This window comes from Notechis scutatus, chromosome 2, assembly GCF_049901735.1.
Source record: "Notechis scutatus isolate UNSWTSFEM ecotype Mainland chromosome 2, rNotScu1.2, whole genome shotgun sequence".
NCBI classification, from domain to species: domain Eukaryota; kingdom Metazoa; phylum Chordata; class Lepidosauria; order Squamata; family Elapidae; genus Notechis; species Notechis scutatus.
The window spans coordinates 14,314,922-14,342,598 of NC_142010.1; the positions used below are offsets into that span (position 1 = coordinate 14,314,922).

Genomic DNA, 27,677 nt, shown 5'->3' on the forward strand with positions numbered 1-27,677 from the left:
TGCCGCCCCACAAGCGCCCCCAAAGGGAGGGGAGGAAGACGCGAAGAGTCCCGGCCCCAGAGGCGGAATCGGAGGGTCTGGATGATTGCGGGGGGGAGTTTTGTTCGAACTTCGGACTTGGGAGTGCCCAGAAAAGCGGGAAGCCAATGAGAATCCTCCCTTCTTTAGCGTCATCGGTCTCCGGGCAGGGTCTCCCTTGACTTCACCCGACGGAGGAGATAGTTCGATGTAGAGAGAGAGAAGCAGAGAAAGGGGGAGGGAGGGGAAATAATTTCAGTCTTGGGGGGGTGGGGGTGGCTGCAGCTCAAGTGGGGGTTCATGCCAGCCCTGGAGGGGAGTGTGGGCTTCCTTTTGCCTTCCCTCTACCCAATCCGGCATGGAGTGGGGCTGCAGTGGATGAGAGAAGGGGAGACACACACACACACACACACACGCCCCTCCCCAAAGCTTCTGCCTTTGGCTCCCTTCCTGGCAAAGGAGCCTGCCGGAGGGCCGGTTCTACCCCCGGCGCTGTGGGGTTTTCTGACCCACCGGTCGGTTTTTGGTTCAGGAAGGGCGATTGTTGATCTGAAAGGAGGAGAAATAAGTGGGGGAGGGGGGAGCGGAAATCCCTGGCAGAGAATGGTGAAGAGAGCAAAGAAAGTGGAGGGTCCCTTCTGGGCCTGCCATGAACTCCCCCCTTGAGCTGCAGCCCCTCCCAAGACTAAAGGAATCCCCCCCTCCCACTTTCTCCGCTTGTCTCTCTCTCCCCGGAACTCTCCCTCCTCCTTCAAAGGTGAAGTCACAAAATGACTCTGCCCAGAGACCGATGACGCTCAAGCAGGGAGAATTCCCATTGGTGCTGCTGCTCGTTCTGGCTTCCAACTGCAAAGTCCGAGAAAAAAGGCTCCCCTCCCTCAATTCAGAGCCCCGATTCCTCCTCTGGGGGCTGGAAGCATCTGGCTGGGACACCCCCTTCCTCCGCCCGCTCCCCTATTCACTTCGCATGTGGAGATTCCTGCCGTGGGAAGAGTTTCTGCGCTGGAGGAGAAGCGAGAGGGGCAGCCCATTGCAGGGAAGACTTGGGGGTCACAGACACCCCCAATCCGAAGGGAACCCTCAACCAAGCAAGAAAGAGGCGGAGAAGATCTGCAGGGATCCCTCCTGGCCCAGCCAGATCCTCCCCCCAGACGCCCCTCCCCGTAGTAATCCTCCGCTCGGCTCTCTCGGGAAAGGCGCCGCTTCTCTTCACGGGAGAAAAACTCGATTTCCTTCCTTCAAACACGCATCTCCCGTGATCGGAACGTCTGGACGAAGCTTCTCCTTCCGATTCCCCGCCCCTCAACCCCAATTGGGAAGGAATCTCCTTCTTTCTTTCTGTGGGTCGGGATCCCCCTTTTGCTGGCAAAGCAGCCCGGAATGGAGATCTCGGAATCAAAGGTGGCCCTTTCTCCTCCTTTCCTGGGAGAACTTCCACATCTTTGCCATTGTTTCCAGGTATTTCTCTTTCAGCAGGAAAATATATATATCAAGTAACATTTTGGAAGAAATTTTGCCAGTAGAAAAGTGCAGATATAAAGTGGAATCAATACGTTTTTTATTCCCAGGAATTTGGATATTTTGGCTGTGGAAAAGGAAGTGCTCCTGACACAAAAGGCTCCTTTTTATTATTATTTTTATTAAGATTATCATGGTATAAAATGGAAAATAAAGCTAGTAAGAAAATGAGAAAAGGAAAGAAAGGGGAAAAAGAGGTGTAGCATAACAGGAAGAGGGGGTAAAAGGAAAAAAACCTATTTCAGCACAGTATAAAATATGAAGTGAAATTACAGCTTCAACTTCAAATTGATAGAAAAGATTAAAGAATATGGACAGGTGGCAGGTTTGAAAATAAAGACAAAACTAAGATTTTGACTAAGAATATGGTTGAAAAGCTAAAGAAAGAATTGGCGGAGAGATTGATTATCCAGATCACAATCAAAGTTAAATACTGTATTTAGGAATACAAATATCAGCTAGATGTGGAACACTTAAAGAGGATAATTATTATAAACTCAAACAACAGATTGTGACAGATTTGACAAAATGGGAAAATTTGCAACTATCTTTAATAGGGAGAATATCTATAATTAAGATGGATATGTTACCAAGGATTTTATATTTGTTTCAGACCATTTCAATTAAACTAGGGAACGAATACTTTGAAGATCTAAATAAAATAGTATTGAAATAATATATGGCAGGGAAACAAAGCAAGAATTAAATTAAAGCTGTTACAAGATGCTAGAATAGAGGAGGTTTTGGTTTACCCAATTGGGAAATATATTACCAGGCGGTAACATTGATGTGGGTGAAAGAATGGATAGTTTTAAGGAATACTAGATTATGACATTAGGAGGTCTATGATCTATTATTGGGATGGCATACTATTTTATGGTATTGGGAAAGTAAAACACATGGTTATTTTAGAAGACATAATATTTGAGATGCTTTATTATCAACATGGGAGAAAATAAAAAAACATTACATGAAAATAACAGTCTGGTTGTCAACTATCAAAGCATTTGCATATCCAATTGTTTATAAAACAGAACAGTCAGATATGGTGAAATATTGAATGAAAAGGGTGAACTCTGTTAGGGATAACATTGGTTACCTAACTTAGTTTGGGTAAAATAATATATAAACTATGTTAGTGAGTTTAAGTGTATGTATCACTTTAAACTGTAAACCAAGTATTTTATTTATTTATTTATTTGATTTGCCAATTGTTTACAAGATAATAAGTATAAGTGTATACATAGTTGTGAATACATGAAATGGGTACATATAAGAAAAATAAAAGAAGAATAAGAGAAACAATAGGACAGGGACGGTAGGCACCTTGGTGCGCTTTATGCACGCCCCTACAGACCTCTTAGGAAAGGGGTGAGGTCAATAGTAGACAGTCTAAGGTTAAAGTTTTTGGGGTTTGGGGAAGAAACTATAGAGTCGGGTAGAGTATTCCAGACATTGACCACTCTATTGCTGAAGTCGTATTTCCTGCAATCAAGTTTGGTGCGGTTAACTTTGAGTTTGTATCTATTGTGTGCTCTTGTGTTGTTATGGTTGAAGCTGAAGTATTCATTGACAGGTAGGACATTGCAATGTATGATTTTATATACCATGCTTAAATCAGACCGAAGACGGCGTAATTCAAGGTTTTCTAGTTCTAGAATTTCAAGTCTGGTGGCATAAGGTATTCTACAACGAGTAGAGGAGTGGAGAACTCTTCTTGTGAAATATTTCTGGACTTTCTCAATTGTGCTAATATCAGATACGTAATGTGGGTTCCAGACTGATGAACTGTATTTGAGTATTGGTCTAGCAAATGTTTTGTATGCTCTGGTTAGTAGTGTGATATTACCAGAGAAAAAGCTACGTAGGATTAGGTTAACAACTCTTAATGCCTTTTTGGCTATGTAGTTGCAGTGGGCTCTAGCACTTAGATCATTAGAGGTGAGTATTCCAAGGTCCTCTTCCTTGGGTCATCAACAAGATCTTGACTATTCAGCTTGTATTTTATTTTCTGATTTTTTTTTGCCATTATGTAAGACAGAGCATTTATTTGTTGAGATTTGAAGTTGCCATTTGTTTGACCATTCTGATACATAGTCAAGATCTTTTTGTAGGGTAGCAGTATAGTCTGTGGTATTGAACAGCTTTACATCATCAGCGAAAAAGAACGCAATTGCTCTTAATATGATCACAGAGGTCATTTATGTAGAGTATGAAGAGAGTTGGTCCTAGAACACTGCCTTGGGAGACACCATTATTGACAGGTACAGAATTAGATAGGACGCTCCCAATTTTGACCATTTGTTGTCTGTTTGCCAGGAATGCTTCTATCCAGTTATTCAGTTGTCCAGAGATACCATAGGATTTTATTTTTAGGAGTAGTTTGTCGTGTACCACTGAATCAAAGGCTTTACAGAAGTCTATGTAGATTGCGTCTATTGCTTTGCCCTGGTCGAGTTGTGTCGTCCATATGTTTTTGCAGTGTAAGAGTTGCAGATTACAGGATAGTTTTTTTTCTGAAACCAAATTGTTTATTGGAGAGTAGGTTGTTTGTCTCTAAGTGGAGGATGATGGATTGGTTAATAATTGATTCCATGACTTTACAGGTGACGCAGCATAAGGAGATTGGTCTGTAATTTTCAACTAGGCTTGGGTCTCCTTTTTGAAGATGGGGATGACTGTGGCTTGTGACCATAGGTTAGGCAAGGAGCTGGTCCTGAAAGATTTTTCAAAGATTATGCTTAGAGGTTTGGCTATGGCAGTGGATAGCTTTTTTAAGAAGTAGGCACATATTCCATCCGGTCCAATAGATAGAGATGGTTTTAGATTGCGTAGTGCTTTTTCAACATTGTCTTCTGTAAAATCGATATGTATTAGATCATTGTTGTTATCTGTGGTACGGCTAGGAAATACTGGGCATGATCCATTGCTGTTTACAAATACTGAGCTGAAGAATGTGTTAAAGATGTTGGCTTTAGTGGTGTCGTCGTTGCAGTCTTTACCATCAGGTCCTATCAAGGGTGGGATAGACCTTGAGTCTTTTAGTTTGTTGTTTACAAAATTGTAAAAAGCACGGGTGGAATTGGTGCTTAGGTTTTCCTCTTGTTTAATGTGATAATTGATGCATTCGGTCTTTATCTGGTGGCATAAATTTTTGTATCGGCTTTTGAAATTGGCAACGTGACCAGATTTGTTTTTCCGCCAGAGTGATCTCTTTTTGGATTGAAGTTTCCTTATTGTTATGGGTAATCTGCTTTTTTGTTTTGTTTTGGGAGTTGTTGTTGGTACATATAGTTTGATGACTCTTTTGACTTCAAGTAAAAATATGTTGTAATGGTCTTCAACAGTATTGCATCCAGTGAATAGAGATTGCCAATCAAGGGATGAGAGATCGTTGTCTATAAGATCATAGTTGCCTTTTTTGAAGTTACAATTGGGGATTACATCATTGTGGTGATTTTTGTGTGGGCGTATGTTGAGACAAAAGTCAATCATATTGTGGTCACTGCTGGAAAAGGGTTCTTTAGTTTGTATTCCGTAAATTAAATTCAAACTATTGCAGAAGATGAGATCGAGGCAGTTGTTTAGTCTAGTGTTGTTGGTTACTAGTTGTTTTAGTCCCAGATTTGTAATAGCATTGTAGAAGGTTGTGTGTATGATTTCAGTTGTACATTCATTTAGGGTCCAGTCAATATGAGGTAGATTGAAATCAGCAAGAAAGATAAAAGGGTATGGGCAGGATGCAGCCCATGTTAGTAATGTATTTAGCTTGTTCACATGTTCGATGTCATAATCATGTGCTCTGTAACATAGTAAGAATCGAATTGTGATATTTAAGGATAGTTCACAGATGATGGTCTCAGGAAGGCAAGCTCCTGGGTAACTTGGATATTTTGGGTGCGGTTGTAAAATCACCATAAGAGGGAGCAAGAGAGCTCACTGTTTGCTGGCTTTTACTGGATTGCTGACAATGATGGATTGATGGTGATAACTGTGTGTTTGCTGAGAGAAGAAAAGGGGTTTGATTTTTCTTTATATCTCTGACTGCAAAAGAGATATATCACTGGACTGATTGATTGTAAGTTTACTGACCTCTTTTTCGACACTGGACTTTGCAAACTGAATAACCCCGGACTGACTGAACTTAGTGTATGACATATGGACTGTTTGACTATGCTATAACTCTTGCTGGAATAAAAACTATTTAACTTGCACAGTGTATCTGTCTTACTGAGTGTAAGCTACTACAACGTTTTGTCTCACATATTTGCCTGCCTGCTAGACTGCCGTTGCACGTTCTGCTAGGGTGTATATCCCTAACAAACTCAAATCTATGCAATAACTAGAGGAACAAGAAATAATAATGAATTGGTATTCATATATGCAAATACATTCTAGATATGATAAAGATTGTAAAACAGTTTTTTATGATAAATTAACCGAATTAGACAGTTTTGACAGGTACTGATGAGAAGGTGATTTAAAAAATTATATGGATATTTATTTGAGGTTAAATTAGAAGAAGAAGTTAAAGAAACAATGATTGCTTGGGGAAAATTTTTGGGGATAGACTTAGAAAAATGGCAAAAATTTATGGTCTCAAAATTATAAAATGTCAATGTCAACAGCATACAAGGAGAATTTGTATAAAATGTTTTACAGGCATCTACCACAGCAAGAATAGCAAGAATGTTCAAGAATAAATCGAAGCAATGCTGGAAGTGTCATCAGATACCTGTATCATATTACCATATGTGGTGGATGTGTGTGGAAGCCAAAAGATACTGGACTAAAATTCATACATGGCTGGAAAAAATGACAAAACAGCATATAGATTTGAAACCAGAAATATTTTTATTGGGTATTTTACCTGAATTGACATACTTGATGTTTTAAAAGCAGCTAGAATCGTATTTGCTAAAAATTGGAAAAGTAGGAAAATTCCCACAGAAGAGGAAGTGATTAAGAAAATAATAGAATGTGCAGAAATGAGTAAATTGACATTAGAAATTAGAGAGCAAGAAGATAAACAATATTATAAAATATGGGATTTATTTTATCAATGGCTAGATAAGAAGATAGGGAAATAAAATACATTATACAATTATAATAGAATAATAGAGATAAGATAATGTAATGATACATGATTATGGTAGACAATGGTTATAATGAAATGAATAATATAAATTAAGCTACGTTAAAGTTGAAATTTGCTCGTAAAAATGTGAATTTTTAATTTTAGTCTAATAAGGAGTTAATAATAATAATAGTATAATTTGCATAGTTGATTTACAATATGAAGTTTAATTTAAATTAGAAGAGACAGACTGTTGATATTGTGCAAAAGAGATATGTACCAACCGACACACTGTATACAATAGAAAGATGGTTTTATTTTGATGTTTTATGTTTGTATCTGTCAGTGTTTGTTGTCAAAAATAAAAAACTTTACAAAAAAAAGAATGCAGAACTACAGGCTAATTGCCCAAGTTTGATCTTGACCAGCTCATGGTTGATTCAGTCTTTCATCCTTCTGAGGTCACTAAAATGAGGACCCAGGAGTGGTATATAAGTCTAAGTGGAATTGATATTTCTATATAAATTCTCCCGAGCGTGGATCCTTTTATGAGAATAAGATGACCATTCTGGGCAAAATTATTTCCACATTCCATGCATTTAAATGGTTTCTCCCGTGTGGATCATTTTGTGGCTTCTAAGGATACTGCTCTGAGCAAAGCTCTTTCCACACTCCATGCATTTAAATGGCTTCTCTCCTGTGTGGATCTTTTTGTGCCTTTTAAGATTACTGTCGCAAGCAAAGGTCTTTCCACACTCCATGCATTTAAATGGCTTCTCTCCTGTGTGGATAATCTCATGGGAAATAAGATAACTTCTTTGGGCAAAGGTCTTTCCACACTCCATGCATTTAAATGGTTTCTCTCCTGTGTGCATCATTTTGTGCCTTTTAAGATCACAGCTACGAGTAAACGTCTTTCCACAATCCATGCATTTAAATGGCTTCTCCCCTGTGTGGATCCTTTCATGGGAAATAAGATAACCTCTTTGAGCAAAGGACTTTCCACACTCCATGCATTTATATGGTTTCTCTCCTGAGTGGATATTTTTGTGGCTTCGAAGGCCACTGTTCCGAGCAAAGGTCTTTCCACATTCCATGCATTTAAATGGCTTCTCTCCTGTGTGGATCATCTTATGGGAAATAAGATTACTTCTATAAGCAAAGGTCTTTCCACACTCCATGCATTTAAGTGGTTTCTCTCCTGTGTGGATCTTTTTGTGCCTTTTAAAATCACTGTCCTGAGCAAAGGTCTTTCCACACTCCATGCATTTAAATGGTTTCACTTCTGTGTGGATCTTTTTGTGCCTTTTAAGGTCACTGTCCTGAGCAAAGGTCTTTCCACACTCCATGCATTTATATGGTTTCTCTCCTGAGTGAATATTTTTGTGGCTTCTAAGGCCACTGCTCCGAGCAAAGGTCTTTCCACACTCCATGCATTTAAATGGCTTCTCTCCTGTGTGGATCCTCTTATGGGAAATAAGATTACTTCTATAAGCAAAGGTCTTTCCACACTCCATGCATTTAAATGGCTTCTCCCCTGTGTGAGTCATCTTATGGGAAATAAGATTACCTCTTTGAGCAAACGTCTTTCCACACTCCATACATTTATATGGTTTCTCCCCTGTGTGGATCCTTTCATGGATAATAAGTGTATTGCTATGAGCAAAGCTCTTTCCACACTCCATGCATTTAAACGGCTTCTCTCCTGTGTGGATCATCTTATGTATAATAAGACGACTTCTTTGAGCAAATGTCTTTCCACACTCCATGCATTTATAGGGTTTCTCCCCTGTGTGGATCCTTTCATGGATAGTAAGTCTATTGCTATGAGCAAAGGTCTTTCCACACTCCATGCATTTATAGGGTTTCTCTCCTGTGTGGCGCTTTTTGTGGCTTCTAAGTCCGCTGCCATGAGCAAAGGTCTTTCCACACTCCATGCATTTATACGGCTTCCCTCCCGTGTGGATCCTTTTATGGATAGTAAGTTCCCTGTTTGTTCTAAAACATTTTCCACATTCCAAACATTTATAAGGCTTCTCTTTTGTGTCAATCACTTTTTGAGATGTAAAGAAGTTATTCCCAAGAGAAAGAATGAATGTCCCATTGTAATTTTGTCCATTGTGTCTTCTTATAGCATCATCTCCTTTGTTTTGCACCGGAGCATCAGTAGAAGATGAGCTCTCCTGGTTGCCATTCTTTGACTGGTTTTTTTCATGGCTTTCTAATTCCGTTCGAATTCCAAACTTCTCCGTTCCATCTTTAGCATTGATCACTTGGAACAGTTCACAGGAATCTTGATTCTCCTGCCCATTATTACCTTCAAAGCAAAAGGGAAATGAAAATGATGACAAGGTTAGAGAAAAAGATCAAAGTGTAGAAAGTCAAGTGAATTTCCTTCTGAATTTCTCATAATTCCATTAGGTTGTATGTTTGCATGCCTACAGTGGTGTGATATATACATGATTATTTCTATATTCATCAGTCATAAAAGCTTTGAAAATATCTAGAAAACATCTCTTTCTTTACAATTATCTATATATATGCAAATCTGACTCAGAGTCAGTTTTGAGTTAAGGAATAATCAGGGGAAATATCCAAGGAGGAATTAGAAGAAAACTTAAGATTTTTTGGGGTGGGTTACTTTCAGCAGAGACCTGTGAGAAATGAAACCATTTTGAAACAAGCTCCTTCTTCCTTGGTGTATCTTGGAGCAGCTGCTCCACGCTGTCTGTCTGGCAGGCGGGACCCCCACTCAGCCTGTTCCTCGATCCCAGCGATGAGATTTTGGAGATAAATCCCTTGCTGAAGCCTCCCATTGCCTTGTAAACGCTCTTCGTGCTGAGACTGGAAAGGTTGGGATGCTTCAAGAATGGCTATTTCACTGCCCCAAAGTCTCATCGACTTGCAAGGGCTCTTTGGCTGGATCTGGTACAGGCATCGGTTCGCATAGAATGGAGGCCTAAAGTACTTTAGTACGAGATCACACGAGACCAGTAGTGCAACATCTCAGGCTACTAATCTCGTGTGATCTAACACAGCAGTACTTTAGGCCTGTGTCTTTTAAGAACTGAGACCTGCACGAGATCCAGGCTGAAACTCTTTGAAAACGAAGAGGGGACTGGGTCTCAAGTATTTGGAAAGGGGCTGGTCGTAAATTGGAATGGTCACTCAGTGATCTGTTGTAACTCAGAGATTACCTGTACTCTGGCATGCTCTGAGTCACATTGCATGAGGCCTTTGTTTTTGAATTGGATTAGGCGAATGCTCTTCCATGGCCTCAGTTCTGTTCTCACACAATTTGGGGAGGTTTCAGAGGACAAATGAAAATACACTCCTCTCACACAACCTCCAGAGGACACATAAAAGCATACCTCGTTCTTTTCAGCCTCCACAGATGTTCAAATAGAAATGGAAAAATACAGATAAGAAATGGCACAGAAAGCATTTTGGCAAAGAGACATTGACTCTTTCCTTCCTTCGAGCACGAGAAGACTAGATCCTTTCCTTCTCCCTCCCAAGAGACAATATCTGATCAGTGGTTTTTAAATAAAAAACCATAATCTTTCTTCTTGATTGGGGACTAGGAAACTCTTACCCAGAGAGACCACGTTCCTACGGTTTTCAAGCATGACTTCTGAATGCAGTGCTTTCTGGTCAGGATCCAGCTGAGACCATTCCTCCTCAGAGAAATACACAGCCACCTCCTCGAAGGACACCAGACTCTCCTGGACACGGAAAAAAGAACAGAACAGGAGGATTCGCAAGATCTGTTCATCATTATTGATTTAGACAAGAGGATAGAAGGGAAACTCATCAAATTTGCAGAGAAGACCAGATTGACAGGAATACCAACACTCCAGGAAGATAAGCTCCAGATATAGAAGGATCGACAGATTGGGTTCCATCTAACAACAGTGAGAAATGTATGGGTCTACATTTAGGAAAGAAAAACCAAATACACTGGCATAGATGGTACCTGGCTCAACAGTAGTAAGTGCAACAGGGATCTTGGAATCCTAGTGGACGACTTAAACATGAGTCAACACTATGCTTCAGTTGCCCCCCAAAAAACCTTAAACAGAATCATAGGCAGATTAAGAGGGATAGAATCAAGATGATATGAAGTGTTAGTACCACTTTATAATGCCTTAGTAAGACCACACTTGGAATATTGCATCTAGTTTTGTTGCCAGATGTAAAAAAGATCTTTAGACTCTAGAAAGAGAGCAGAGAAGAGCAACAAAACCTATTAGTGGTCTGGAGGCTAAAACATGTAAAGAATGGTTACTGGACTTGGGGATGTCTACTTTCATGAAAAGAAGGACTAGGGCGTGACATGAAAGCAGTGTTCCAAGAAGCAATGGATGGAGACTATTCAAGGAGAGAACCAACCTGCAACTAAAGAGAAATTTCCTGACAGTGAGAACAATTAATCAGGGGAATGACTTGCCTCCAGAAATTGTGGATGCTCGAATAGTGGAGGTTTTTATGAAGAAACTGGACAGCCATTTATCTGAAATGTTATAGGGCTTCTTGTCTGAACAGGGAATTGGAGCAGAACAGTGGTCGCCAACCAGTGGGCTGGGGACCACTGGTGGTCTGGAAGAAAATTTTGGTGGTCCACAGAGAAATGTCCCCCCCCCAAAGCATTCACTACCCCCCTGACTCTTTGGCCGACCGCAAACCTTGAGTAGACCACGCAAGCTGGAACTGGAAGATAAAACTAATGGGGGAGGGAAATCTGCCCCAGGGTGGCTTGCTCACATTGGTGAGAAATTTGGTCCCATATTCCAGAGCTGCAACAGTCACAGGAGTGGTCCTTTGGTCATCCTGGAGCAGCTGCTCTTCCATCTGGGTGCACCGGCCTGCCATGGACTGGAGGAGGTGCTCTGGGATGACCAAAGGGCCAGTCCTGTGACTACTGCAGCTCTGGAATATGGGACCAACTTTCCCATCAATGTCAGCAAGACACTGTCGGTCCAAATTCATATTAGTGGTCCTAGGGATTTAAAATTATGAGTTTCATGGTCCCTGAAATCCAAAAGGTTGGCGACCCCTGGACTAGACCTCAGGATACCTATCAACTCTGTTATTCTGTTCCATTGTTCCCAAATCAGAGATATACATTAAGTTAAATAGCTGTGGGTCACAAAAGTCCTAATTTTAGGTGAGAAAATGGACAAATCTGAAAACTGCTTTCACAGAAAAATATTTGGGGAAGATTTTATCAAGTGCATTGATTCTGCAAAACTTCAGTTCCTTTCAGCAAAGTTCCTGCTACTGTGATAGGTTTATTCCTACTTCTTGAAGGACTTTTTAAAATATTGCTTCTTGTAAACTCCAAGTTGGAGGAGAACCTAGCACAAGATAACCAGAGGAAGCTATGCTTGCTGACAGAAACTTGAACCTGCTATTCTGCTCTCCATGTTGTGGAAGAATACGAAAATAATCCAAGACAAATAAGGGGGAGGGGGGGGAAACAGAAGGATCGAGCCCTCTGCACACCTGCTTCACTTCCTGAAGGCAGAATACAAATCTAATATCTTTTCCCTTTCTTACTTGATTTGGAGGTTCAACCGCTGTTTGATCACCATCATAAGAACCAGAAAGCTTCATTCTTTGTTTCTCTGTAAGGAATAATTTCCAAATGCATAATTAACAAAATAGGAGGAGGTATTTTATAGTAGCGGTTGCCTACTTTTGGTGGGCCACCGAGAAATCTCACCCCCAAAGCACCCCCCAAAGCAATTAATCCAGGCTGTGCAGAAACACAAGGCTGTGCCGCCCACATGGTCCACGGGAACCCTCCCCACCCACTCACTCCTTTACCGGGCAAACTTGCCTGCTAAATTGCTATTTTTCCTTTTTCTGACCATCAGCTGTGTGAGATTTAGATTAGCTAGGAAGCAGAAAATGGTTGGATTTCTTGCCTTCTAGCTAGTCTTTAGATCTTCGGCTCTGCTTTTAAGCACAGCCAAAACTCCTTTAGGACTGAAGGTTCGATTATTCAGTGCAGACTCACAGCAAGCAAATTTTACGACAGACTGAGCTAGCCAATGGCAGATAGATAGATCATTGAATGATTCTGTGAGCAACTGAATCTGCCTGCCTGCTTTGTCTGATTTTGGGTAAAAGTTGCTCTTTTTAAATAAAAAAATCAATATTTATAATATTTACATACAAGCCATGCCCAGCCAGTCACATGACCACCAAGCCACACCCACAAATTAGGCAATGTCCAAAGAACCGGTTTGGTCCTTGGGATTTAAAATTATGAGTTTGGTGGTCCCTGAGGTGCAAAAGGTTGGCGACCCCTGTTCTATAGGAGAAAAGAGAGAGAGAAGGGAAGACAGATGGGTAATCAGAGGATCTTCCATTACCTCCTGAGGTGTCCTGACTTGGATCTTCCCAAGGGATCCTCCTGAAAAATAGCTCCTGAGGGGGATTTGATGGGTTCTTCTTTCCCTCAGGTAAAGAAGAATAGGAGAATAGGAATAGGAGGAAGGAAGAAGCAGAATTAATGTACGTCACATGACACAAAGTGGATTCTTGTATTCACAACCTCAAAGCCCCCAATATCCATCTGTGTGGATGAATGAGAAAACAATGGAACAATAGCACTTAGACTTATATACCACTTTATAGTGCTTTACAGCTTTCTCTCAGCAGTTTACAGAGTCAGCATATTGCCCCCAACAATTTGGGTCCTCATTTTACCCACCTCAGAAGGATGGAAGGTTGAGTCAACCTTGAGCCTAGTTGGATTTGAACTGCCAAACTGTAGGCAGCTGGCTGCAGAGGTAGCTTGCAGTACTGCACTCTAACCACTGCGCCACAGAGGCTCCTTCAAGAACAGGTGAATTGCCACATATTATAAGCGTGGGAGAAGTTTGGGAAGGAGGGGTGAAGCATTCAAGCACTCTCTCTATTTATTCCTTTCCGAGTTCCCTAAAGTCTCCCACCTGCCACTGGAGCGGCTCCTTCTGCTCCTCGGCCTGACTCAGCAGGAAGCCTTCAGCAAGGGCTACCGCCTGGGAGCTGGTCTGTGCTCCACACTCCCGCACCCAGCCCTCTATCTCTGGAGGCAGAAGGAAAAGGAGATGCTCCAAAACCACCAGGTCCATCATCTGGGCTTTGCTGTGCTTTCCTGGTCTCAGCCATCTCCTGCACAAGTCATGGAGTTGGCTGCAAAGCTCTCGGGGACCCTCAGCCTCTCGGTATTGGATGGAGGTCCAGGGCGGAACTTCAGAAGGGAATCTGGTTCCCTCCTGCAGGACCTTCTGCCTGGTTCTGGTCCAGCCCTCCCCACAGCTCCAAGGCTGAAGAGCCACAAGGCCTTTTCCGTTCCCCATCCTTCCTCTCTCCAGCAGAGCAGCTCCAAAGGGCTCCAGGGACTCTGAAGGGTCTCCAGGGGCCTCCTCCTTCATGGGACCATTTCTGGGGCTGCAGGGCGGATCCCTGCCGGTCCTTCCGCTCCCTCCCTTCCTTCCTTCCCCTGCAGAGGAAATCCTGGCTTGGAAAGGCTGCTCAGGGCTCTGAGATTCCGGATCTGGGAGGAAGAGAAAAACCGACGCCCAGGATCAGAAAGGGGGATTCAGCCCCTGGACCCCCTTCCTCCAACCTGCCCACAGGCCCAAGCGGCTCCTCCCAGCACAGGGCCCAGCTCCCCCGCTCGGAACAGGGCTGGGAAGGAGGCAACTGGAGAGGCCGCCCCTCCCCCACTTCTCTCCCCCTCTGGAGACAGGATTGGGCCCTCAGGGGAGCCCGGTATGAATCCTGCCTCTTGCTCCTCACCCAGCTTCTCTCCTGCTGGGCCTCCGCCAGGCTCCCCAATCCCCCCTTTGCATGCAGAGGGAGGCTAGGGAGCATGGGACCCGGAAGAGCCCCCTCCCTCACCTGTGGCACTCTGGATGTCCCCCCCCACCAGACTCCCCCGCAGCAACACCGCCTCCTGCGGAGCCCCAGGTGTTGAGGAAAGCGAGTACGGAGTCTTAGAGAGGCAAGGCTCAGTGATGTCACTTCCTTTGCCGCCGCCTCTGGGAAGGCAGCCTTGACGTTTGCCCTCCAGTGGCCCAATGGGGAAGCGCCTGGAGTTCTCTTCCCTTGGAGGAGGCGCCCCCTGGTGGATTCAGGGCAAAGGGCCAGGATGGTAGAAAGGGCGGGAAAGAGGAGCGCATGGGAGGGGGAAGGGAGAGGGCGGGGATGATGGGCTTGGGAGTAGCGGGAAAGGCCCCTCTCCATGGCTCCCTGTTAGACAAAAGCTTCCACGTCTGTGCTTATTTTCCCCCCTTTTATAGGAGCCCAAATGCCTCGAAGGAGCTTTTGTCTTTCTTCTGCGGCGTTTCTAGAGTGGTTGGTTATTTCTTATCTATAAAGTGTAACTCCACCTCCGCCTCTTTCATTAGGTCCGCTTCTATATTTGTTTAGAGGAGAGGAGAGAAATCTTTGTGGAAAAGATTGTGGACATGCCCCCATGTCTCCCTCCTCCTTCTTTTCCTCATACCAGACACACCCAGTTCCAGCAACCGTTGTGTTTTTATTTATTTTAGCCTCCATCTTTGTTGCTCTTCTCTGCACTCTTTCTAGAGTCTCAAGATCTTATTTATTTATTATACCAAACACAAATAAAAATTGAAATAGGAAATTAAGGGAAGCAGAAAGAGGGGAAAAGAAAGTCTGAGGTACAAGAGAAAAAAAGATGTTGACTTCTTTTTAGCCCAGTGCAAGATTTTAAAAAAGAAACATTCCAGCCTGACAATTGTGTCTAATGGACAAAAGCAAAGACATTTTGGGTCTTTTTCTTTTGAACCCTTTAAATGTGAAAATATGCCACTTAATGGTTGGAGAAGGAAAGCGCACAAATGTCCCAAACACCCTGTTGTGGCTGAGGGAGGGCAGGCTCCCATCTGAGGGGATCTGCACTCTGATTGGTTGCTGAGGGTGGAAAGGGGGCATTTCCCCTTTTCCCGCCTTTTTCGTCTGCGCTTTTTGAGATTTACCTCAGTCTTTCAAGGAGGCGCCTTTTTCTCCCCTGAAGCGAAGCGGCGCCTCTGCCTGGTTTAGCCGAGGGTTTTTCGGGGCTTCCCTTTGAATTTGAGGGGGTGTCTGTGGGTGACCCCCCCAACTTCTCCTCACTCATTGCGGGGCTGCCCCTCCCCCCCTTGTCATCCAAGTGCAGCTACTCTTTCCACGGCAGAATCTACCCATGAAATTAACTTTTTTGTGTGTTTATGTGTGTGTGTCAGGAGGAATGTGTGTCGAGGGGGTGGAGACTTTCTCAGACTTTTGATTTGGGTGGGGCCAGAACCAATGAGAATCCTCCCTTCTGGAGCATCATCGGTCTCCGGGCAGAGTCTCCCTTGACTTCACCCGGTGGAGGAGATAGTTCGCCACAGCGAGAGAAGCGCAGAAAGTGGGAGGGGGATCTTTTCAGTCTTGGGGGGCTGCATTAATCTAGGGGGGGTGTTTCATACCAGCTCCGGAGGGGAAGGTGGACTTCCTTTTGCGCTCTCCCCCTGCATGATTCTCATCAAGTCTCTCTCTGTGCGCTTGGAGGGGCAGACTAGATGCCCTTTGAGTTCCCACAGTGCTCAGAGGGCACCCAGGCTGGGGCTGCCGAGACTCCAGACGGGCAAAGTAGAGCCAGAGCTCGAAGAGTCCTTTGGGCTCCCCTCCCCTCAGTCTGAAAGGAGGGAGCCCCCAGCAGCTGCACCGGAGGATAAGGGGGAAGGAGCAGCCCCACAGCCAGCCAAGACTTGGGGACCCCACAATCACCCCAATCCCTCGTCATCCAGCTGGAACTTCTCCCCAAGCCCCCTCCCCTTGAAGGGAGGATTTCCATAGGGATCTCTCGGGTTTACAGGAGAAAACAGTGTTTTCCGTCCTTGAAACCCGCGTCTCTCTCACTCGAAGAGCCCCTTTCAATGCCCCCCTCAGCCCCCAATAGGAAAGCATCTCCCCCTTTCTTTCTGGGGGTCGGGATCCCCCTTTTCCTTGCAAAACAGTTCTGAATGGAGATTGTTCTGTATTCTGTACAGTGGTAGATTTGTAAACTGTACAGATGCAGATAAACTCAACAAGACGTCCATAACAAAGTACATTTATTGGTTCATCAGGTATCCTCATAGCTCACATTTGTGTTGAAGTTCTTCTTTAATGACCAATCCTTTGTATATCTGTCTTGTAGGTAAAAAGATGATTATCTTCGATCCTTTTTCTCTCATCTCGTGGAGATAGAAGTAGAACAGTTACCACGAGTCCCTGAGTTCAGCCAAGAGTGAGGAAAACTCCCCCACCCCATCAAGGGTCAATTTAGTACCAATCAGGATTACAGATGTGGTCACATGATATGGACTACATTTCCCAGGATACCTTAACTACATTTACCGTGATGCATTCCCTTAAGGGGACAGCTCACAATTGCTACCTAACTATCCAATTCCCATAGACTGGCTGGACAGCACACTCCCCGCCTGGAATTGTAAATTCCACTATTAAAAGAAGAAGAAGAAATTAACTATAAACTAAGATAAGCAGTACACAGTAATACTAACTGAATAGTAGATAACTATATAACTAAGATAAACAGTTAGCTATATAACTAAGAGAAACAGTAAACATTAATAAAGCATCAAACAAAGCAAGGCATGCAAAGCTTGAGGTTCAATCTTCAAGTTCAGCCCTTCTCCACAGTAGCACAAGGTCGGTGACTGGCCTGGTGTAGAGCTTCTTTGTAAAGGTCTGCTGGTCGCAGGAGGAATCTAGTCAGGACCTTGACTTTGCGGATAAGTCCATCAGAGCTGGGCATGGTTTGAAATGTAAGTCCCATAGGCCACGTGTTGCGATGTGCATCCTTGTCTTTCAGCAAGACAAGGTCTCCCACTTTGAGGTTTGGTTCTTTGGTCTTCCATTTACGGCGGTCTTGTAGGGTAGACAGGTACTCTTGCTTCCAAGAGTTCCAAAAGGTGTTGGCAAGCTGTTGAACTTGTCTCCATTTTTGTTTGTACAAGTCCTTAGAATCAAAGTTCCCTAACACCGTGGGCCAATCACCCGTCTTCTGAGTTAGCAAGGCAGCTGGAGTGAGAATGGTCAGATTGTCAGGATCTGAAGAGACCGGAACTAAAGGTCGACCATTTATGGTGGACGCGTCTTGATGAGAGAAAAAGGATGGAAGATAATCATCTTTTTACTGTTCTGTACTCTGTACAGTGGTAGATTTGGAAACTGTACAGATGCAGATAGATAAACTCAACAAGACGTCCATAACGAAGTACATTTATTGATTCATCAGGTAGCCTCATAACTCACATTTGTGATGAAGTTCTTCTTTAATGACCAATCCTTTGTATATCTGTCTTGTAGGTAAAAAGATGATTATCTTCTATCCTTTATCTCTCAACTCGTGGCGATAGAAGTAGAACAGTTACCACGAGTCCCTGAGTTCAGCCAAGAGGAAAACTCCCCCAACCCATCGAGGGTCAATTTAGTGACCAATCAGGATTACAGATGTGGTCACGTGATATGGACTACATTTCCCAGGATACCTTAACTACATTTACCGTGATGCATTCCCTTAAGGGGACAGCTCACAATTGCTACCTAACTATCCAATTCCCATAGACTGGCTGGGACAGCACAAGACTGACTCTCCTGGGGTCTCCCACCCTTCACTCTTCATCTTCACTGAGTCCCAGCCCCCAACTTTTCTTCTTCCCCCGAATCTTCAGCCCAACTCCCAGCCTTTGGAGGATTCTCGGGGATTACCTGTTTCCTATTCACCTCCCGGAAAAGACCCCCTGCACCCTCCAAGAGCCTCTCAAAGGGAGAGTCTCCAGCCCCCCTCACAGAGGGGAGCCAGTTTCAGAGGAGCAACTTGGAGCCCCCCAAATCCTTCTCCCTCTGTTCCCCCCTTCCCCTCTAGGTCCCGATAGAGCAATGGGGGATTATGGGGGTTGGGGGAGTTCCTGGTCTCCTGCCCAAATTCAGGGGCTCCCCCAGAAGCTCCCCTCTTGCCCGACCTTCAAAGCCTCAAATGTGAGATTCAGAAGAAAAAGTTAATACTTTGGCTTCAATGCCTCTTTTTCCTTCTGTGGCTTCAAGGCTGAAAATGCCTCACTTTCCCTCTTTCGCTTTTCCTTCCCTTCCTCCTTCGAGGCAGCTCCGACCCAGACAATGGGGGGGGGACCAGCTGAGTCTCCCCACCTCGGCTACAATCGGGGAACGGGGGGGAGGGGTCCCTCTCCATCCTCGTGGGGGGCAATATGGCCAGGAGTGGGGAGGAGACCACGCAGAGATCGAGGCCGTTGTAGGCTCTGGAGACCCATCAGCTTCCTTCCCCCCCCCCACCGGGGATTCTTCCCAGCCCCCTCCTCCCCCCAACCCCTTCCTTCCCCACCCAGTCCCCTCCTTACCGGGGGTCTCCTTCCCCTCTTCGCTCCCTGGGATCCGGGCCACCGCCCCCACCAGCAGCATCAGGGAGAGCCCAGCAGAGCCCATGGATGCTGCCCCACGCGCCCCCAAAGAGAAGGGAGGAAGACGCGGAGGCTCCCAGCCCCAGAGGCGGAATGGAGGGGTGTGATTGAGGGGGGGCGGAGTTTTTTCTCTCAATGAGACCCTTGGGAATGCCCAGAAGCAGGGGGACCAATGGGAATCCTCCCTTCTTTAACGTCATCAGTCTCTGGGCAGAGTCACCCTGGACTTCACCCGCAAGAGAAGATAGTTCAGCGCACAGAGAGAAGCGGAGAAAGTGGGAGGGGAACCTTTTCGGTCTTGGGGAGCTGCGGCTCAAGGGGGGGTTCATGCCAGCCCTGGAGTGGAGTGTGGGATTCCTTTTGCCCTCCACGGCGTGGAGTGGGACTGCGGTGGAGGAGAGAAGGGGAGGCGCAGCCCCATAGCCAGTGAGGACTTGGGGGTCTCTTAGCCGGTTGACTGGGGAGTCCTCGAGCGCCTTCACACACACACACACACACACACACACACGTTGGGAGCGCCCCTCCTCCAATCAAATAAGGTCACTGCCCGCCCCGCCCTCCCAAAGCTTCTGCCTTTGGCTCCCTTCCTGGCAAAGGGGCTGCTGCAGGGCCGGTTTCACCCCCAGCGCTGTGGGGTTTTCTGACCCACCGCAAATGGAAGGTCAATTCTGGTTCAAGAAGGGCGGTTGTGGATCTGAATGGGGGGAGATAAGAGGGGGGAGGGACCCTCCCTGCCAACCGACTCTCCCAAAGCTCCAGAAGGCAGGAGGAGAAAGAAGGCAAGGGCACTGACCAAAGAGAGATTCCTTTCCTGACCATAAGAGTTTAGGAACCTGGACGGACATCTAGTCCACCCCTGCATGCCCAGAGAGGAAAATCCAGCTGAGAATCGGGAAAAGAGCAGATAAAGTGGAGAGGGTCCCTTCTGGGGCTGCCATGAACATTTTGAGCTGAAGGATCCCTCTCCCACTTTCTCCGCTTGTCTCTCTCTCCCCGGAACTCTCCCTCCTCCTTCAGGTGAAGTCACAAAGGACTCTGCCCGGAGACCGATGACGCTGCGGCAGGGATAATTCCCATTGGTGATTCAGCTCGTTCTGGCTCCTCCTAGCTTTTTGAGAAAAACGTACCCTCCTCCAGACACACACACACACACACACAAACGTGTTCATTAAATGTGAAGATTGTGCCGTGGGAACAGCTGTCGCACTGGATGATAAGGGGGGAAGAGGCAGCCCCGCAGCCAGTGAGGAGAAGTTGGGGGCCACACAGAGAAACCCCCCCAATCCGAAGGAAAGCCCCCAGAAAACTCTGCTAAACCAGGGAGAGGCGCCGCTTCGCTTCAGGGGAGAAAAAGGCGATTCGCCTCCTTGAAAGACGCGTCAGGAACATCCTGAGGTAAATCTCAAACAACCCAAAGAAGAAAAAGGCGGGGAAAAGGAAACGCCCGCTTTCCATCCGCAGCAACCAATCAGAGCGCGGATCCCCTCAGGCGGGAGCCCGCCCTCACTCAGCCACAACGGGGTGTTTGGGACCTTTGTGTGCTTTCCTTCTCCAGCCATTAAATGGGATATTTTCACATTTAAAGGGTTCGAAAGGAAAAGACCCAAAATGACTTTGCTTTTGTCCATTAGATTGAATTGTCAGGCTAGAATGGTTTCTTTTTTAAAAAAATCAGCATCTTTCCCCCACCCCCCTTTTTTTTCTTGTACCTCAGTCTTTCTTTTCCCCTCTTTCTCCTTCCCTTAATTTCCTATTTCTATTTTTCTTTGTGTTTTGTATAATAAATAAGATCTTGAGACTCTAGAAAGAGTGCAGAGAAGAGCAACAAAGATAGAGGCTAAAACATTAAAAAAAAACGGTTGCTGGAACTGGGTGTGTCTGGTCTGAGGAAAAGAAAGACGAGGGGAGACATGGTGGCATCTTCAGGGATTTCCACAAAGAAGATTTCTCTTCTCTCCTCCAAGCGCTTCCCCGTTGGGCCACTGGAGGGCGAACATCACGGTTCCCTTCTCAGAGGTGGCGGCAAAGGAAGTGACATTACTGAGGCTTGCCTCTTTAGGACGCCGCACTTGCTCTCCCCAACCCCTGGGGCGCCACAGGAAGCGGAGGGGCTGCGAGATAGTCTGGCGGGGGGGGATATCCAGACGTGCCCCGGGTGAGGGGGGCTCTTTCCGTATCCCATGATCCCTAGACGCCCAATCTAAGCGAAGGGGGGAGTGGAGGGTGGGTTTGGCAGAGGCCCAGCAGGAGAGGAAAAGCTGGGGGAGGAGGAGGAGGAGGCAGGATTCGCACCGGCCTCCCCGAGGGCCCAATCCTTCCTCCAGAGGGGGAGAGAAGCGGAGGGGGGCTCTCCGTTGCCACTTTCCCGGCCCTGTATCGGGGGCCTTGGCCCCTGCGCTGGGAGGAGCCGCTTGGGGCTGCGGGCTGGTTGGAGGTCCAGGGCTGAATCCCCCTTTCTGATCCTGGCCGGCGGTTTTTCTCTCCCTCCCAGATCCAGAAGTTCGGAGCCCTCGACAGCCTTTGCAAGCCAGGATTTCCTCTGTGGGGGAAGGAAGGGAGGAAGAGAGCAGAAGGACCAGAAGGGATCCGTCCTGCGGCCCCAGAAATGCTCCCGTGAAAGCAGGGGCCCCTGGAGACCCTCCAGAGTCCCTGGATTCCTTTGGAGCTGCTCTACCGAAGAGAGGAAGGATGAAGACGCCCCCTTTGGCCAAGGAGGGGAGTGGAAAAGGCCTCACGACTCTTCAGTCTGGCAGCTGTGGGGAGAGCTGGACCAGAACCGGGCAGAAGGAGGGAACCATCCTCCCTTCAGAAGTTCCTCCCTGGACCTCCATCAAATACCAGGCAGCCAACGGTCCCCAAGGACTTTGCAGCCGACTCCATGACTTGTGCAGGCGATGGCTGAGCCCAGGAAAGCACAGCAAAGCCCAGATGCTGGACCTGGTGGTTCTGGAGCAGCTCCTGGCTCTCCTGCCCCCAGAGATAGAGGACTGGGTGCGGGAGTGTGGAGCAGAGAACAGCTCCCAGGCGGTGGCCCTGGCGGAAGGCGGAGGAGCAGAAGGAGCAACTCCAGTGGCAGGTGAGAGACTTTAGGGAGCTTGGAATGGAATAAATAGAGAAAGTGTTTGAATGCTTCACCCTCCTTCCCAAACTTCTCCCACGTTCATAATAAGAGGCAATTCTCCAATTCTGGTAGGACATTGTTCCATTCTTTTCTCAGTCAGCCACACGGATGAATATTGGAGGCTTTGAGGTTGTGTTCTGAATACAAGAATCTACTTTGTGTCTTGTGATGTACATTATTTCTGCTTCTTCCTTCCTTCCTCCTATTTGAAGTGCTGCAGTGTGGAGATCAGAAATCCTGAGGGAAAGAAGAACCCATCAAATCCCCCTCAGGAGCTATTTTTCGGGAGGATCCCTTGGGAAGATCCAAGTCAGGACACCTCAGGAGGTAATGGAAGATCCTCCGATTCCCCATCAGTCTTCCCTTCGCTCTCTCTTCTCTTCTATAGAATACCTCCTCCTATTTTGTTAATTATGCATTTTGAAATTATTTATTCCTCACAGAGAAACAAAGAATGAAGCTTTCTGGTTTTTATGATGGAGATCAAACAGCGGTTGAACCTCCAAATCAAGTAAGAAAGGGAAAAGATATTAGATTTCTATTCTCCCTTCAGGAAGTGAAGCGGGTGTGCAGTGGGCTCGAGCCTTCTGTTTCCCCCCCTTCTTTGTCCTGGATTATTTTTGTGTTCTTCCATAACATGGAGAGCAGAATAGCAGGTTCAAGTTGCTGTCAGACAGCATAACTTCCTCTGGTTATCTTGCTCTTCTAGGTACTCCTCCAACTTGGAGTTTACAAGAATGAATTTTTAAAAAGTCCTTGAAGAAATAGGAATAAACGTATCACAGTGGCAGGAACTGCTACAGACTTTTTTTTTTTATTCTTTAACTCGGAATTGTGCAAGGCTAATGAAAAATAAATACTCACATTGCCACATTACCATTTTTAAAAAGCCTCATTTATAAACTGTAATTCAAAAATAAGCAAATCGTATTAAAAAATAAAGCAGACTATTAAAATCCAAAGGGAGTGGCGGAGGCCCAGCAGGAGAGGAGAAGCTGGGCGTGGAGGCTGTGTTGAGCATGTAATCACAGTAGCTCTGACTACTGGGTCAATGAATGATTAACAAAGCGATAGATTAGTTGATCCAGAAGTGGGATTGCTTTATGGAAAGGCACTGAAAGTTTTGCAGAATCAATGAACTTGATAAAACTTCCCCAAATATTTCTTCAGTGAAAGCAATTTTCAGATTTGCCCATTTGCTCACCTAAAATTAGGCCTTGTGTGATCCACAGCCATTTAACTTAGTGCATATCTCTGTGGAAATTTGGGAACAATAGAAAAGAATAGCAGACTTGATAGGGATCTTGGAGGTCGTCTAGTCCTGCTCAGACAGGAAGCCCTATAACATTTCAGATAAATGGCTGTCCAATTTCTTCATAAACAGCTCCAGTGTTTGAGCACCCACAATTTCTGGAGGGAAGTCATTCCACTGATTAATTGTTCTCACTGTCAGGAAATTTCTGTTTAGTTGTAGGTTGGTTCTCTCCTTGAATAGTTTCCATCCATTGCTTCTTGGAACTCTGTCTCCCCTAGTCCTTCTTTTCATGAAACTAGACATACCCAATTCCAGCAACCGTTCTTTATATGTTTTAGCCTCCAGTTTATAATAATTTTTGTTGCTCTTCTCTGCACTCTTTCTAGAGTCTCAAGATCTTTTTTTACATCTGGCAACCAAAACCGGATACAATATTCCAAGTGTGGTCTTACCAATGCCTTATAAAGTGGTACTAACACTTCATGTCATCTTGATTCTATCCCTCTTAATGCAGCCTGTGATTCTATTGGGGTTTTTTGGGGCAACTGAAGCATAGTGCAGATTCACATTTAACTGGTTGTCCACTAGGACTCCAAAATCCCTGTTGCACTTACTACTGTTGAGCCAGGTATCACTATTCTATGCCAGTGCATTTGGTTTTTCTTTCCTAAATGTAGAACCTTACATTTCTCACTGTTGATCTTGTTTTGTTAGATGGGGCCCAATCTGTCGATCCTTCTATATCTCGAGCTTTTAAGTCTGGAGTGTTGGTATTCCTGTCAATCTGGTCTTGTCTGCAAATTTCATGAGTTCCCCTTCCATCCTCTTGTCTAAATGAATGATGAAGATGAGCAGTTCTTGCGAATCCTCCTGTTCTGTTTTTTTCCCCGTGTTCAGGAGAGTCTCGTGTCCTTCGAGGAGGTGGCTGTGTATTTCTCTGAGGAGGAATGGTCTCAGCTGGATGCTGACCAGAAAGCGCTGCATTCGGAAGTCATGCTTGAAAACCATAGGAACGTGGTCTCCCTGGGTAAGAGTTTTCTAGTTCCCAATCAGGAAGTAATCTTATAAACTCATCAAGGAGAGAAACAAGTTAGAACTAAGGAGACATTTCCTGACAGTACAATTAATCAGTAGAACAACTTGCCTCCAGAAGCTGTGAAAGCTCCCACTGGAAATTTTGGATGTTGGATAACCATTTGTCTGAAGTGGTGTAGGGTTTCCTGCCTAAGCAGGGACTTGGACAAGAAAACCTCCAAGGTTCCTTCTATTATTCTATTCTATTTCTTAACTGAAAACTGACTCTGAGTGAGATTTGAATATATTCAGATAATTGTAAAGAAAAAGATATTTTCTAGATATTTTCAAAGCTTTCCTGACTCATGAAAATAGAAATCATCATGTCTATATCACACCACTGTAAGCATGCAAACATACAACCTAATGGAATTTCAGAGAAATTCAGAAGGAAATTCATGTGACTTTTTACTTTTTTCTCTAACATTTTCATTTTCATTTCCCTTTTGCTTTGAAGGCAATAATGGGCAGGAGAATCAAGATTCCTCTGAACTGTCCCAAGTGATCAATGCTAAAGATGGAACAGAGAAGTTTGGAATTCGAATGGAATTTGAAAGCCATGAGAGAAACCAGTCAAAGATTTGGAATCAGGAAAGCTCATCTTACACTGATGCTCCAATGCAAGACTTTCTTGCCCAAGAAGAGAAAATAAGGAAAAAATATACTGGAAAAAGTGTGAAGCTATTCAAAGGTACAGTACAAGTAAATGAAAACTATTTAACCCAAAACAAAGGAGAAGATGCTATAAGAAGTCAGAATGGACAAAATTACAATGGAACATTCATTCCTTCTCTTGGGAATAACTTCCTTACATCTCAAAAAGTGATTGACACAAAAGAGAAACCTTATAAATGTTCGGAATGTGGAAAATGTTTTAGAACAAGCAGGCTACTTACTATCCATAAAAAGATCCACGCAGGAGAGAAACCATATAAATGCACAGAGTGTGGAAAGACGTTTACTTGTAGCAGTGGCCTTAGAAGACACAAAAAGATCCACACAGGGGAGAAGCCATTTAAATGCATGGAGTGTGGTAAGACGTTTACACTTGGTAGTGGCCTTACAAGTCACCAAAAGATCCACTCAGGAGAGAGACCATTTAAATGCACGGAGTGTGGAAAGACCTTTGCTCAGGACAGTGATCTTAAAAGGCACAGAAAGATCCACACAGGAGAGAAACCATTTAAATGCATGGAGTGTGGAAAGACCTTTGCTCGAAGCAGTCATCTTATTTCCCATAAAATGATCCACACAGGGGAGAAGCCGTATAAATGCATGGAGTGTGGAAAGACATTTACTGATGGCAGTGGACTTAGAAGCCACAAACAGTTCCACACAGGAGAGAAACCCTATAAATGCATGGAATGTGGAAAGACCTTTGCTTATAGCAATACACTTACTATCCATGAAATGATCCACACAGGGGAGAAACCATATAAATGCATGGAGTGTGGAAAGACCTTTGCTCAAACAGGTCATCTTATTTCCCATAAGATGATACACACAGGGGAGAAACCACATAAATGCATGGAGTGTGGAAAGACCTTTTCTCAAAGAGGTCATCTTATTTCCCATAAAATGATCCACACAGGAGAGAAGCCGTATAAATGCATGGAGTGCGGAAGGATGTTTACTCGTGGCAGTGGCCTTAGAAGTCACAAAAAGATTCATACAGGAGAGAAACCATATAAATGCATGGAGTGTGGAAAGAACTTTGCTCAAAGTCGTCATCTTATTTCCCATAAGATGATCCACACAGGAGAGAAGCCATATAAATGCATGGAGTGCGGAAAGAGATTTACTCAGAGCAGTAGGCTTAGAAGCCACAAAAAGATTCATACAGGAGAGAAACCATATAAATGCATGGAGTGTGGAAAAACCTTTGCTCAAAGTCATCATCTTATTTCCCATAAGATGATCCACACAGGAGAGAAGCCATATAAATGCATGGAGTGCGGAAAGAGATTTACTCAGAGCAGTAGCCTTAGAAGTCACAAAAAGATTCATACAGGAGAGAAACCATATAAATGCATGGAGTGTGGAAAGACCTTTTCTCAAAGAGGTCATCTTATTTCCCATAAAATGATCCACACAGGAGAGAAGCTGTTTAAATGCATGGAGTGCGGAAAGATGTTTACTCGTGGCAGTGGCCTTAGAAGTCACAAAAAGATTCATACAGGAGAGAAACCATATAAATGCATGGAGTGTGGAAAGACCTTTGCTCAAAGTCGTCATCTTATTTCCCATAAGATGATCCACACAGGAGAGAAGCCATATAAATGCATGGAGTGCGGAAAGAGATTTACTCAGAGCAGTAGGCTTAGAAGCCACAAAAAGATTCATACAGGAGAGAAACCATATAAATGCATGGAGTGTGGAAAGACCTTTGCTCAAAGTCATCATCTTATTTCCCATAAGATGATCCACACAGGAGAGAAGCCATATAAATGCATGGAGTGCGGAAAGAGGTTTACTCAGAGCAGTAGGCTTAGAAGCCACAAAAAGATCCACTCTTTTTTCCCATAAAAGAAGCCACACAGGAGAGGAGCCATTTAAATGCATGGAATGTGGAAAGAGTTTTGTTCAGAATGGTCATCTTATTTCTCGTAAAAGGATCCACGCTCGGAGAAACTATATAGCAATAGCAATTCCACTTTAGACTTATATACCACTCGTGGGTCCTCATTTTAGTGACTTCAGAAGGATGAAAGGCTGAATCAACCATGAGATGGTCAGGATCGAACTCCTGGCTGTGGGCAGTTAGCCTGCAGTACTGTATTCTAACCATTGACCCACTATGTTTCTATAGATATTGTGCCTTTCTGATCCAAATGAGACAAGGTTGAATCCAGCAAAATGAAAAAACAAAAAAATGTCTTTAGACTTTGGAGAAAGTGGAAAGAAGAACAGCTAAAAAACAATCTACCGATTCACTAGTAGATCCAGAAGTGAATTAAAATCTCTCTCCAGCAACTCCCATCTCATCAAATTGGAAGCCCAAAATGTTATCAGTAGATTTTTGTCTAAAATTAGGTGAATTTGAGGTTGGGCCATAAAAATGATTCATGCCATCTGATAGTCTGTTTACCTACTAAAAGTAATCTATATGAGTTTGTTAAGCCTGAATTCCCCATCGAGTGTTAA

General features: G+C 44.7%; 3 protein-coding genes across 5 annotated transcripts in view; 1 reads left to right on the plus strand and 2 right to left on the minus strand.

The window, feature by feature from the left end:
- Positions 1 to 27,677, minus strand: part of LOC113427630 (uncharacterized) — a 182,353-nt gene that overhangs the window by 101,223 nt on the left and 53,453 nt on the right. Inside the window, exons 1-5 of one of the 3 annotated variants that reach the window (XM_087953404.1) lie at positions 14,510 to 14,610; positions 12,994 to 14,162; positions 12,173 to 12,240; positions 10,209 to 10,338; positions 6,368 to 8,930 (exon numbers count right to left, since the gene is read on the minus strand). In XM_087953404.1, coding sequence (XP_087809530.1) covers positions 7,213 to 8,930; positions 10,209 to 10,338; positions 12,173 to 12,229 — 1,905 coding nt within the window. In that variant the 5' untranslated portion in view covers positions 12,230 to 12,240; positions 12,994 to 14,162; positions 14,510 to 14,610 and the 3' untranslated portion in view covers positions 6,368 to 7,212. Of the gene's footprint in view, positions 1 to 6,367; positions 8,931 to 10,208; positions 10,339 to 12,172; positions 12,241 to 12,993; positions 14,163 to 14,509; positions 14,611 to 27,677 lie in introns of those variants that run through there. The other 2 variants (XM_087953403.1, XM_087953402.1) reach the window with 2 other exon arrangements.
- Positions 1 to 27,677, minus strand: part of LOC113427353 (uncharacterized) — a 256,359-nt gene that overhangs the window by 83,409 nt on the left and 145,273 nt on the right.
- LOC148131803 (uncharacterized) lies at positions 22,130 to 27,663 on the plus strand. Its single transcript, XM_087953570.1, is given in 6 exon segments — positions 22,130 to 22,159; positions 22,417 to 22,531; positions 22,648 to 22,715; positions 24,357 to 24,486; positions 24,991 to 27,028; positions 27,030 to 27,663. Coding segments are annotated over 4 exon segments (2,388 nt in total). The 5' UTR covers positions 22,130 to 22,159; positions 22,417 to 22,531; positions 22,648 to 22,658; the 3' UTR covers positions 27,193 to 27,663.